Raw genomic sequence first — 14245 nt, 5'->3', positions numbered from 1 at the left:
TTAATACTCTTTTTCTGAGTTGCTGCCTATTGTACGTGGAGATATTGATATATGAAACTTGATTAAATTGAATAAAATTGTGAGTTGGTTTTGCAAAATGAATAATATGTGTATTGTAAAGGTTTGGTTGAATGTATATATATATATATATATTAATGCTTGATAAATTTTTATTTCCACATATTTTTCTTTTGGGTTTTGAATGCCAACAAATTTGTGTTATTTTCAAAATAAACAGAACAGGGATGATTTGTTTCTTGATTGAAGTCCGGGTTTGGATGGGTAACTAAGATATATGTGGAAGACTTATGAAGTGATAAGGAGTGGGACTGAGTTCCTGATAGAAATTTTTTCACTGCACACAGTGTATGATTATGAATTACATCCTCAAAGCCCCCAATAAGGATTGGTTCCTGGCATTGTTTTCGGTTTTCCATTTTTTTAATTTTAAACTTGGTGGTTGTCAAAGTAACTTCTGGTAAGACAGTTCAGGAAATATGAGGATGATAGATTTTTTTTTAGGAGAAAGGACGGTGGGTTTGATGAATAAAATAAACATTTTATTGTTAAAATTAAACTAATAAGAACAAATATCAATAAAGGTTTTATACGTTTGACCAAAAACAAAAGAGAATAAAAAACTTTTTTAAGACTGTGACGTGGCAAAGTAAAAACTCTCCATTTGGATCGTGTTGCAATTCAATCAGGATGAATAGCAGTTCTCTTTACAAGGGCATTGTTATAATTGGGTACATGAAATGAACCCTATGAAAGGGGAAAGAGTTTCCCTTGAAAGGAATCCAGACTTGTGATCTCCCTTACCAACACAGTAAAGAATGATCCTCCATTTTGTCTCTTTTATTGCACTACCTCTCTATACAATTCATCTCTATTCTTCAGTTAATTCACTCATTAATCTAAAATAATTTATAGTTAACGAGTTTCTATAGCATTAACATTATAATGTTAATGTTATTATTTATTTTATTTTTTAATTATTTTTAAATTAAGTTATACTTTTACTATTTAAAAATGCACATTAGACCATACATACATCAGCGTGAAATGGCAATAATGTTTCGACCATAATGGAAAGATAATTAATACCAATAAGCATTGTGCATGCATTAATTCATTTACATAATCGCGAACAAAACCATGACCAAAGCTCCTGCAGCCACATGAAACACATAAGAGCCCAAACCCATAACAAGCCTAACAGCAGAACTCTCAATCTGAATGGGGAATAAACAACCACCCCGAGAGGCATTTTGGGTCACAATCTTTGCCAAACCACTAAAATCACAAGCCTCAACACTCTGATCGTTCATCTGAAAGTACATATTAAAAGCATAAGAAGCAGAGTCTCTTTGATTCAACTTCTCACACGAAGTCCCTGGTCCCAAGCTGGTGCAATCAGACATCGAACAAGCGTAGTTCACTTCACTTCCCACTGCACTCATGTTCTTCACACTACTATCCAAAACACACCACTTCTTCTCCAAGTACTGCACTCCTTTAGCCGCAACCGGCATTTTCTCATGCCCTTCTCCAGAAAAGTCCATAGCAAACTTGGGTTGTCCGTCGAACCGGAAGATTCCCCAGTGTCGTTCGAAGAAGCCTGGCGCCACACTCTTTGCGTCCTCATCGAAAAGACTGAAGAGATAGGTCTCAATGTGGCCAGGTCGAAGTGGGGTCCCTTTGTTTTTGGCCAACCTTTTCAATAACCCGTCGTAGAACTTCTTCGCCAAATCTACGGTGGCGTCTTTGTCACCGTCGGTTGGCCAACCAACTTCGCCAACTATGATTTTCATGTTAGGGAACCCTGCTTTCTTTAGGGACCAAACTAGGGTGTCGTGGTTGGCGTCGAAAACATTGTCGTATTGGAGGTTGTTCTTGTCGTTTATCGACTTGGAACCACCGTCGAAGAAGGCGAAATCGCGGGGGAAGTTTGGGTTGTCGTACAGGCTGAGGAAAGGGTAGATGTTGACGACGAAAGGAGACTTGTTATCGTTTAAGAAACGGATTATTTGGAGCATGAGATCCTTTATGTCGTTGCGGAAGTTTCCATCTGAGGGAGTGTTGGATGAAGACTCGTAAACGTCGGCGTTTTGGGGTACGGTGGCTTTGATTTTGTCTCCTACGCCGGCTTCGTTTAGTGCCTTTTGTATGTTCTTTAATGCTGGTAATACCAATTTTATGAATGTTCCATTGTAACTTGATAAGAAGGGTTCGTTTCCTACACCCACGTACCTGTACATAATATATATACGTATACCACACACAACACATAATTATATTAAAACTCTATATAAAAAAAATATGTTTTACATTTGTGTACAGTAATTATTATTATTATTTGACAAATTGTATACACTAATTATTGAACAGTAGAGTTTATTATAATTATGGAGTAATGAGCTTATTATAATTGAATTTTGTGTCATTTTTAAAATGACAAAAAAAAATGTAACTTTTAAATTATATATCTCTTCTATATAATAAGGGCGTACATAACAGAAATTTTTTGTTTTAACAGTTTTTTATTTTATTTTAATGTTAACTTTAACGGAATATAAAATAACATTTTAATAAATATATTATTATTGGTCAGCAATAGTTGAAGGTCCTATACAAAATATGTTATTTTTAATAAATTTATATATAAAATGACATTTTTCAAAACAAAAGCTTTTGTGTATGTAAAAAATAAAAGTTTTAAAAAATTTGAAACCTCGTTGTGTGGGGGCCCTAGGTACAGGCATGACTCACCTCTGCCAAGGCGGGCATGAAAAGATGTCACTAGAAATTATATTTTATATGAGTTTTTTAATAAAATTTGCAAAAATATAGTTTTTTTTCAAAAAATAAAAAGTTATTTTATAATTTTTTTCTAAGAATTTCCACTTTTATGAACTTAGTTTCTTATATTTTTTTTATAAAAGTTAGTTAATACCATAGTTTTACTCTTATTCAAGTTACCATATTTAGTTAATTAGCAATTGTGTTTCTCATACTTTATTTTTTTCTTTAATAAATTTTTCTATACAAATTAGAAAAAGTATAATCACATATTTTTATACAATAATAGCATAAAATTCATATTATGAAAAATCCATTATCATCTATTATTTTTTATAAATGAGAAGTTCGGTTTAGAAAAACAAACCGAAGTAGATTTTGGAGAAGCTTTTTTTTTCAAATACATAGAAATAAACAAGCTCAAAAATGTGAAGTAAATGATTTATGTTTGGGTTAATTACAAAATGCACGGTGTTTGAACAAAAAAATCTAAATATACGGTTATATAAAATAATTATAAATTTACGGTATTAATTTTGAGACTAACATATAATTACTTGTTAACACACTTACACAATTATTATGCATCACTTCACCTTTCCTCAAACCAATATTATATATATATAAATAGATGTTTACATATATATATATATATATATTTATACAATTATAAATCTTAGATTCGCAACTTTTAAACTGAAAAATGAATATTTATTTATATATATATGATAATATTTTACTCTTTTCTTTCTATTCTCTGTAGTTTAGTTTTATTTTTTTTGTCTTTTTTTCTTCAGTAATTAATTCATACATACTTTTAGTGTGCTAATAATAATAATATCAACTATCTTCTACTTTTTTTATTTTATTATCTTAGTATCATACATAAAATTTCTAATTAAATATGTCATTTTTCACTTTTTTTTCTCTCCCTTAATATTACTTTTTATATTTAATTTGTTTACAGTCCTATTTTTATTTAAATTGATATAAATGATCTTTCAATTTTATTATATATATATATTCATAAATTTTTGTAACATATATTAATAGTAGTAGGAGGGATAGTGATAAAAAATATTATATTATTTTGAAAATCATAGCTAGTCAAATCTCAACACTTAATGTTAAACTAAAATATTAATCTAGTCAAAGTTTAAGCTTTGTTGTAAAAATATATTTTAAAGTTAAAAAATTAATTTTGTAAATTTTTGTAATAATCATGTTAAATAAATTTATAAATATTTATGTAAATGTTAGTTACAAAAATAAACTTCTTGATTGTAAAATTAGTTTTGCAAACTGTTGTTACAAAAATGTAAAACTTGTATATAAAATTATTGTAATTCACTACTCTCTAACTGTATTTTTATATAAATATATATATAATAAAGTGTTTTATAAATAATGAATATCTTAAATTTATATTTTTAAGTTGTATAACATAAATTTAATGTTTACTGTAATTTTTTAGTACAATATTGTAACATATGGAAAATTATAATATTTTTATATAAATTTGGTTACGATTTCTTAACTATAAATTATTTTTGTAAATGTTAGTTACAAATATATATTTCCTAGTTATGAAATTAGATTTGTAAACTATTGTTACAAAAATAAAAAAATTAGTTATGATTTTGTTCGTAAGTTTTATGTACAAAATAATACAATTCTAAAACTAATTTTTGTAAATATTATTTACAAACACGTAAAAGATATTTACAATTTTGTAACAGGTATTTACAAGTTTGTAAACGTTGATCACAAAAAATTGTATTTTACCGCTTTTATTTAAGATTTAAAAGCCATTTCGTATTTACACTTTTGCCACTCCGTGTTTTTATCCAAAAATTCCGTATTTTTGTAATATACCGTATTTTTCATATTTTTTTTAACTTCTAGCGTATTTTTGTAGATTTCCCTTTATGTTTTGGATTAAAATAGTTTATGGGCCCACATAAAATGGTTATCAGACTCTCGCTTTATTTTTTGGGAAAATTACACATTGTACGGTATTTGAGAAAAAAAGTCTAAATATACGGTTATATAAGTTTATTACAAATTTACGGTATAATTGTTATCTCTCCCATTTGTAACTTCTGTTTTAGTCTCCACCCACAAATTAATTCTTTGTTTTTGCTGAATAACCCATTCAATGATTCCAACGGTAGTATAAATGTTTTTTTTTTTTTATAATATGCTACTTTTATATATAAATATATATCAACTAAATTTATTTTGTCTTTTTGCTAATATTTTCCATTTTTTTTGTCTTTGTAGTCTATATTTTTTTCCTATATCTCTTATTTTTGTTTTTTTTTAATATTTTACTTTTTACTTGATATTTAAATAGGTTAACAAAGCATTATATAGACAAAACAATTATGATATTGCTTTAAGAAAACATATAATATTACTCTTAAAAATAAACTTATTTTAATTAAGTCAATCAATAAATTAGTAGTATATATGTTGAGAGATGTTATAAAAATAACAAAGGATAAATAATTAAAAAAATTGATCAAACTAAATAAATTTATGTTTTATTTATTGCTTTCGAATTCAATATCCATGATTACTAAAAAAAATCAATATCTATGAGTTACATTAGTTATTGGTTTAATAATTATATATTACAATATAGTTAATGATCGTCACAATATTATTATTTTAATATTTTTAAATTAGAATTATAAATCTTTGTTACAATTATGCCAATAAAAATTATATAATGTTTTTGTAAATATTAGTTACAAAATATATTTTCTAATTATAAAACTAGTTTAAGAAACTTTTGTTACAAAAATAAATTTTTTAGTTACAATTTAATCTCTTTTTAAACTAATTTTTTAAATATTAGTTACAAAAATGTAAAAATTGTTTACCATTTAATAATAGATGTTTACAAATTTGTAACAAATATTTACAATTGTAACAGGTATTTACAAATTTGTAACAGATTTTCATATATTTTTTATATTTTAATGTATTTTTGTAGATTTCCGTTAATAAAGTGTTTTATAAATAATGAATATCTTAAATTTATATTTTTGAGTTGTATAGTATAAATAAGATGGTTCCTGTAATTTTTTGGTATAATATTATAACAATATGAAAAAATATATTATTTTTATGTAAATTTTGGTTACGACCTCTTAACAATAAATTATTTTCGTAAATGTTAGTTACAAAAAATATCTTTCAAATTTATGAAACTAAATTTGTAAACTATTGGTACAAAAATAAAAAATTTAGTTACAAATTTGTTCGTAAGTTTTATGTAAAAAAAAAAATACAATTCTAAAACTGATTTTTGTAAATATTATTTACAAACATATAACAGATGTTTACAATTTTGCAACAGATATTTACAAGTTTGTAAACGTTGATCACAAAAAATTGTATTTTGCCACTTTTATTTACAATTTTTTCACTCCGTATTTACGCTTTTGCCACTCCGTGTTTTTATCAAAAAATTCCGTATTTTTGTAATGTACCGTATTTTTCATATTTTTTTAAACTTTTAGTGTATTTTTGTAAATTACCCTTATTTTTTAGATTAAAATGGTTTCATAAAACGGTCAGTAGACTTGGAGAACCACGTTCTCATTTCATTTCTTATACATGTATAGAAATATAGATATAACATAGCAATATTATTCTAAAGAAAAAAGACAAAAGACTAATCCAATAATAGGTCACATTAAGCAACATTATTATTATTATTATTATTATTATTATTATTATTATTATTATTATTATTATTATTTTGAAAGGGAAGGTTAATAGAAGATATTTAAGAGGTCACAAATGTACGTGAGGTTTATTAATTATGCACATAAAGGAAAAGCAAGTTATATATTATTAATTTCAGATTTCATAAAATATATATATATATATATATATATATATGAATGAAGATGAGTAGTACAAATAACAATCATGGAAATTTTGAAATAGCATATTAATTACCTGATATCAGTTCCTCCATGATCATCACGAAGATGCTTGGTGACATTATGTTTGACCCAATCTTTGGCATGGTCATAGCTAGAAGCCATCTTGTTAAGCATGTCATTTGGAATTCCAAGCATAACCTCAATACCAGAGCCATACAATGAGCTCACTGTCCAATCATCTGCGTCGAAAAGCTTCACTTTCTCAATCCCATTGTCTTTTAGAAGGTTCACCACTATGTTTGGATGCAATGGGTGCGATGCTATTGTTCCCCAATTTACTCCTATGCTCTCTCCAACCTCAAATTTCATCTCTATTATTACAAACATCAAAACCACCCAAACCACCAACCTGCTAGCTTGGACCATGGTTCCACAGTTAATATATTATATTGTTGGACTATTCAGATTTAAAAATTATGGCGTTGATGTATTGGGGTTGTGTTCATTTGGAAATAATATTGTTGATGAATGAGAAAGAAACTAAGATGATGATGGCAGTTAATTTGAGAAAAAATGGAGACAATAATGGGTTTCCGTAAGCTTTGCTTGTGGTTTTCAACAAAGTTTGTTAATTGCCTTACTTTCTATCAATCTAATCTTAGACTTTTTTTTATTTATTTATTTAAATATTACTTGATTTTAGTTGTCATGTATATAATTAGGGTATTGTGCAATGGAATTTTTTACTGCAAAAATACTCAACATTTCTTATCTTTGGCACTTAAGTCCCTTATTTAAATTTTTTAGCGTTTAAATCTCCATCCTAATTATTTACTTGTATCTGTTAGTCTTCATTCATATTCTGTTAAATTTTCTGTTAAGTTTACAAGTTTTAGGTTGACACGAAAAAATATGTAAAGTGGTGTTGGACACCTGAGTATCTTATAATAATACTCTAATAATCTTTTTATTTTTTTGAAGAAAAACGAATTTATTAAACGGCTAAATCAGCCAAATGAATACAAAGAATATCTTCAGAGATATTAACTCCGCTAAAAGTACGACCTGTATCAGAACAGGTGCTCCTAGCCAAAAAAATGAGCCACCTTGTTCACAGAACGCTTGACAAACCTCACAATAACATCTGTATAAGCAGTATGCTGCCCTTTACAATCATTTACAAGCACACCAAAAGGAGAAACAATCTCATCGTAACTGTGAATAGTAGCCACAACCACAGCTGCATCCGATTCTATGTCAACACCAGACCAAGTCGCTTGAATAATCCAGCTCAAAACTTCTTTGACTCCAACAGCTTCAGCCAAGCAGGAAGGAACTGCACCTTTGAACCCCCTTTATAACGCCTTGGATAACCAAGACCGATACAGTTTGTAGTTAAAATAGTGCAGGACTTGCTAATCAAGTCATTTGAATAAAAATGTGATCCTAGGGTCAACAACCAGATTAGGGTTAAAAGATTTTGATCATAAACAGTTTATTTTTCATTAAAATAGATGTTTGGTACATGGGATCCCAAAAACAGGGTTTAAGAGACAAAGCTACAAAATTCTCAAAAGTTATATACAATCAGTGGCCACACTAATGGCAAAATTACAAGTTTTAGGCTTCTGTCCCTATACTTTTCCTTGATCGTGGTGAACGAGTAGCTGACAATGTACACCTCGCTCCCAGAGCTCTCTAACTCATGGTTGATTCAGCTTACTCTTGCCTTTACCTGCAACACGTAGCAGCCGTGAGCCAAGGCCCAGCAAGAAAATGATAACAGTAATACATAATCAGTGATGATAATCATTCAACTATAAAACAGTTATTCAAATATTCAACGATTCATAGACATCAAACTAATATCAGTAAACATATACATTCAACAATTTATCTCAATCAATATACAATATCCAGGGTCGGCGCCCTTAGATCGCACTCTCTGTTTACTTCACTGACTCCGACTTGCTTAGGCCGAGCCCAATATTTATCTAGCTGACCTCAGCTCACAATAGCCAAGCCGTGTCCTATGCGCAAATTATCAGCCCCGGCTCTCTTAGGGCGTTCATTCTTATATGACAAGTCAATCATTTAGCCATACAGTAAGATGTTCAAGTATTGGGAATCTCAGTCTCGTTAGAACCACTCAAGGGTGCAGTTTTCTTACCTTGAATTCCAAGCGAAGATAATGGAATGGTCCCGAGTACAGTCCTAAGTCCTGAGCCTTGGCAATAAACCTAGTTGCAGTGGCCAATGGGTAATTGTCAACGTCTAATCCAAATAAATACTTATGAGATAAAAAACTAGCCTTTGGAACCTCAATTTCTACTAAACTGGGTAGTAGAAATTGTCCCGAGCGTCTATGTTCGAGCCCTCGAGCCTTACCAAACCTAGAAATCAATCTAGGGAAAATCCCATATGCGGTTCGCGACGTGCCCCCAAGTCAGAGACCAAGAACTCCAAGCAACAGGGGAGGCGGGCTGCAACTTGCCCCCTAAGGTCGCGACGCGCCCCCAAGTCAGAGACCAAGAACCCCAGGCAACAGGGAGGCAGGCCGCGACTTGCCCCCTAAGGTCGCTGCACGCCCCTAAGTCAGAAAGCAAACCCAGGGCCAAAAGGCCACACACACCGCGGCGCGCCCTTTCGAACCCAGAAATTATGGGTTTTCTTCACACTTCTCCCAACCAGTTTACCCAGAATTGAAACTCAAAGAAACCTCCCAACCACAAACAAGCCTAGCTACGGGTTAGGACCTTTAATCACATATTTGGACACCAAAACCTTAACAAACATATTAGAATCAATTCCCCAATTTAGAACTAACCAAGCACCTATAATCCTATCTAAATCCAACCAGAAACTCAAAGATGAAGAGCTAAAATTTTACCTCAATTATGATTGAATCTTCACAGGCTACAACCTCCATGCCTTGACCTTAAGTCCTAGCTAAACCTCCTGGTTTCCAAATCCTCAATTCATCCACTTCCAGCTTCAAGCCTAAGCTCCTCAGTCCTTCAATTCCCTCAATTGCTCAAACTCAATCACCAAGAGAGAGAGAGAAGGGAGAAATCGTGAGAGAGATGAGAGAGAGAGCTCTCCTTCAGTTTCTGGTTATTTCTTAGAGTTACTGAGCTTATCCCAAGTGATTTGTCTAAGTATATCATTGCTTAACAAAAGACTATTTTTCCCCTCAAGCCTATTAGTCTTCAAATTGTTCCTAGGGGTAAATTGGTCATTCCACTCCCAGTTCGCGCTAATTCCTCAAATGTTCCTAACATTCACCAATTGACCATGTCATGTCTAACTATTTACCAATCAATTATTCAATATCTAATAATTTCCGAAATATTCTCTGAATTCCCAAAAATTCCCCTAGGCTCCCCCGAGCCGGGTATTGAACTCCGCTGTGACTATTTCGCTAATCTGCTCACTAGGCCCGTCTCAAGCCATACACTAAAAATATATCTACATAATAATGTGGTCTCAACAATTTATCACAAATAATCACATTTATGCTCTCAACGAGCCAAAATTATAAATATGCCCTTATAAGTTATAGAGGGCCCACATGCATATCTAATACACATAAGCATGCATGTCATATAGTCATATAATCATATTAATCATGCATTTTAATCATGTAATCACACATATACCAATTATGCCCTCCTGACACGCTAATCAAGGTCCTTATGCCTTATTAGTGATTTTGGGTCGTTACACCCTTTGACCTGCAGCAAGAATAGCCCCCTCACTATCTCTCGCAATCCAACTAATACCATAGTAATTCTTAGCCTCAAAACAGGCTGCATCAACATTGATTTTGATCCATCATCTCCTTGGTTTCGTCCAGTGCTCCACAAATCGATGAAGACCCCTCTTTAGAGCCCAGGCTAGAAACACCAATGTCCTAAGCATCTCTCCAAAGTTCAAAATAATCTCTAGGTGAAGCAACCACATAATTCGCATTTGGCTGGACATCGTTCCAAACTTTGTTGTTTCTAGCCTTCCACAACATCCAACAAACCACTGCCAAGAGATCGATATCAGCAACCCCTCTACGCCTAAAAAGAGCATCCAACTAGTCCCTAAACTCACCCAACATTGCCCAACCAGAGAGCAATCAATAAGACTCCAACATGATTGAGCAAATGGACAACAGACCAAACTATGCAGAATGGTCTCAGGCTCTTGTAAACACATCAGGCATGTTATAGTGGCATTCACATGTTTCTCAACCAACCGATCTTTAGTGGGTAAACAACCAATAAAATCTCTCCATAGAAAGTTCTTTATTTTCAGAGGCAACTTTAGATTCCATAGAGCCCTCCAGAATTATTATCCACCGTCCACCTCCCATAGTGAGTTTGGAATAATCTGTAAGCACTCCAAAAACTATACAAACCCGAAACCTCAGGTTGCCAATACCACCTATCAGTTGAAACGTACTCGCTTAAAGGAATCCTGAAGATAAGCTCTCTATCCCGAGCCTCAAACAGATCATAAACAAGAACCTTATCCCAATTTTTGCCATTAGAAGTTAGAAGACAATCAACTGTACAAGACTCTAACGCAGGGTGCTTAGAGATTACGAAAGGATGGTTGTCATCCAGGAGCCAAGGTTGACTAAGAATGTTAATATCCTTACCCGAGCCCACACACCACCTACACCCCAGTCGAATAGTACTACGGGCCTCCCAAAGACTACACCACACAAAGCTTGGATTACTACCAAGAGGAGCATCAATAAACGAAGTCTGAGGATAATACCTTGCTTTAAACAATCTCACAACCAAAGACTCACTCTTAGTCATGAGCCTCCACCCTTGTTTCCCAAGATTGGCAAGAGTAAAATCCCTTAAATGCTTGAAACTCAAACCACCGCAATGCTTATGCTTACTCAACTTTTTCCAGATCGTTCAATGAATGCCCTGGCCTCTAGAAGAAGTTGAATACCACCAAAAATTACACATGGCCCTCTCAATATCCGAGCAAAGAGTCAAGGGAAGCAGAAAAAAATGCATTGCATACGTGGGGATAGATTGAGCAACCGACTTCAATAGAACCTCTTTACCAGCTCTAGACAACAGTTTGCCATCCCAACCAGCAACTCGCTTAGTAATTTCATCCTTAATAAAACCCAACAAATCCCTCTTCATACAACCTGAGAAGAGCAGAAAAACCCTCGGCAGAAATGAGAAACAAATAAGGGGAGATTGGATCCCCTTGCCGAAGACCCCGAAACGGAGTAATAGGACCCATAACACGCCCATTATGAATAATCTGATACTTCACAGAAGAAATACAAGATATAATCAGCCTAATCCAATGATTATCAAACCTCATTTTCCTCATCATATTCTCTAAAAAAAAAACCCCTCTTATTGCGCCCAATATTGCAGGTCTCCTTCTCCGAAGTGCGACAATACACATAGCAATCATCCGCGAACAACATATGTGTAATAGAAGGATCATTCTGGGCCACTTGACACCCATGAACCCAACCTCTAGCTTCATACAACCTGAGAAGAGCATAAAAACCCTCAGCATAAATGAGAAACAAATAAGGGGAGATTGGATCCCCTTGCCGAAGACCCCGAAACGGAGTAATAGGACCCATAACACGCCCATTATGAATAATCTGATACTTCACAGAAGAAATACAAGATATAATCAGCCTAATCCAACGATTAGCAAACCTCATTTTCCTCATCATATTCTCTAAAAAACCCCACTCCACTATATCATAAGTCTTGCTCATGTCTAACTTTAAAGCCATAAAGCCCTTCCTCCCTCTAACTTTCCTCTTCAAATAGTGGAGAACCTCAAAGGAGATCAACACATTATCATAAATAAGCCTACCCGAAATGAACGCACTTTGAGAATATGAGATAATCAAATCTAAAACAACCTTCAAACGATAAGCAAGCACCTTGGAAATAATCTTGCAACGCACATTGCAAAGAGAAATAGGTCGTAACTCACCTATAGTACTCAAGTTAGACTTTTTCGGGATAAGGACAATGTTGGTATCATTAATGTTATCATGAAACTCACCAGTAGCAAAGAAGTGTTGAACAAAATGAATAATGTCAGTCCCTACTAGATACCAAAAACGCTGATAGAAAGCCGCGTAAACCCATCAGGTCCAGGAGCTTTATCAGGGTGCATATGGAATAACGCTGCCTTAACCTCCTCAGCTTCAACGGGATGAAGCAACTCCACATTCATCTCCTCAGTTATGGCCGTGGGAATATAGGAAAGAATCTCTCCACAATTAGTGCCTTCTAAAATGAAGAAATGTTGAAAATGCTCAACAATAAACTTCTCTAAACCATTATCCCAATGACCCATATCATCTTGCAAACAATGGATCATATTTTGCCATCTCCTAGCAGAAGCCATAGCATGAAAAAACTTGCTATTATGATCACCATCCTTAAGCCACAACTACTTTGATCTTTGACGCCAATAAATCTCCTTTTGATGCAGAATTTCTAGCATTTTCCTTTCAGCAGCTTTATATTCCTATAACGCCCGAAAATTCGTCCTTCTTTTAAGCTGACTGATAGTACTTTGACACTCATGAAGTCGAGTCTGAAAAGCATCAGTAATGTGACGACCCCAACCTGAAAGAACTGAGTTGTAGCAACGAACTTTCTGCTCTAAAGACATACCCTCACACACTGCTCAACTAGAACGCACAATTTTTCTACACTCAGGTTCCCTTAACCATGCATTTTCAAAGTGAAAAGGCCAATGATATCGAAAAGTCATGTTCACCCTAGGCTCAAGTAATATAGGGCAATGATCTGAGAAGGAGAACTCTAAGTTAGATAACTTGGCCTGCGAAAACATAGACAGTCAATAATTAGTAGCCAAAACCCTATCCAAATGAACCTCAATCCACCAAGCTTGCCCCCGCCCTCTCACCCAAGTATACGCCAATCAGCTCTAAATCCACCAGGTTCCACTCAACCACTACCTTCCTAAAGCCATCAATAAGTCTACTCGGATAAGGCTAACCACCTCTCTTGTCCACTTGACTAAGAACATTATTGAAGTCACCTATAAGGCACCAAGGTAGCTGAGATTTGTTCGCTAAATTCTTCAAAAGCAGTCAAGTGTTCTCCCTCAAGGCTCTATTGGACTCACCATACATACCAGTTAGGTGATAATCATCAAAACCATCCACTGTAATCACCAAATCGATATGATTTCTAAAGAAACTGAGCAACCGGGCATCCTCACGAATACGCCAAAACATGGCCAATCCCCACTCCGACCAACAGAATCCACCACAAACAAACCATCAAAACCAATAGACATAATCCCTTCCAAAACATCTTGCTTACACAACGTTTCACTTAAAAAATACAAAAATGGGCTTCTTCCAACCTATAAGATCTTTAAGGAATCGCACACTCCATGGGTTCCCAAGCCCATGGCAATTCCAACTTAGAATGCTCATGATGATAGGAGGGTCTGGACATCCTGACCCGCCATTTGCACGTTTTTTTGCCAAAACCATCCACATT

The 14245-nt window shown here is 33.4% G+C and overlaps 1 protein-coding gene across 1 annotated transcript; it reads right to left on the bottom strand.

Annotated features, from left to right (window-relative positions):
• Positions 1-1053: 1053 nt before the first annotated feature.
• Positions 1054-13112, bottom strand: LOC133829898 (uncharacterized). The gene is made up of 6 exons (XM_062259738.1): positions 12818-13112; positions 12049-12692; positions 11872-11996; positions 7836-8057; positions 6778-7113; positions 1054-2253 (listed from the first exon to the last, which is right to left on the bottom strand). The coding sequence occupies exons 1-6, from the start codon at positions 13110-13112 to the stop codon at positions 1137-1139; spliced, it is 2739 nt and encodes a 912-aa protein (XP_062115722.1). The 3' UTR covers positions 1054-1136.
• Between the last annotated feature and the right edge of the window lie 1133 nt (positions 13113-14245).

Source organism: Humulus lupulus, chromosome 1 (assembly GCF_963169125.1).
Source record: "Humulus lupulus chromosome 1, drHumLupu1.1, whole genome shotgun sequence".
NCBI classification, from domain to species: Eukaryota; Viridiplantae; Streptophyta; class Magnoliopsida; order Rosales; family Cannabaceae; genus Humulus; species Humulus lupulus.
Note: the sequence above shows the minus strand (reverse complement) of the source record. Positions and strands in the feature narration are given on the sequence as shown.

Bases quoted from the DNA above. Each gene is read 5' to 3' on its own strand.
- LOC133829898 (XM_062259738.1), bottom strand. From the start codon at position 13,112: ATGGCTTCTGCTAGGAGATGGCAAAATATGATCCATTGTTTGCAAGAT. The intron at 12,693-12,817 runs GTATCTAGTAGG...TGAGTACTATAG, and splicing joins GCTTTCTATCAGCGTTTTTG to GTGAGTTACGACCTATTTCT. The intron at 8,058-11,871 runs GTTGTATGAAGA...GGCGTTATAAAG, and splicing joins GGTTTTTCTGCTCTTCTCAG to GGGGTTCAAAGGTGCAGTTC.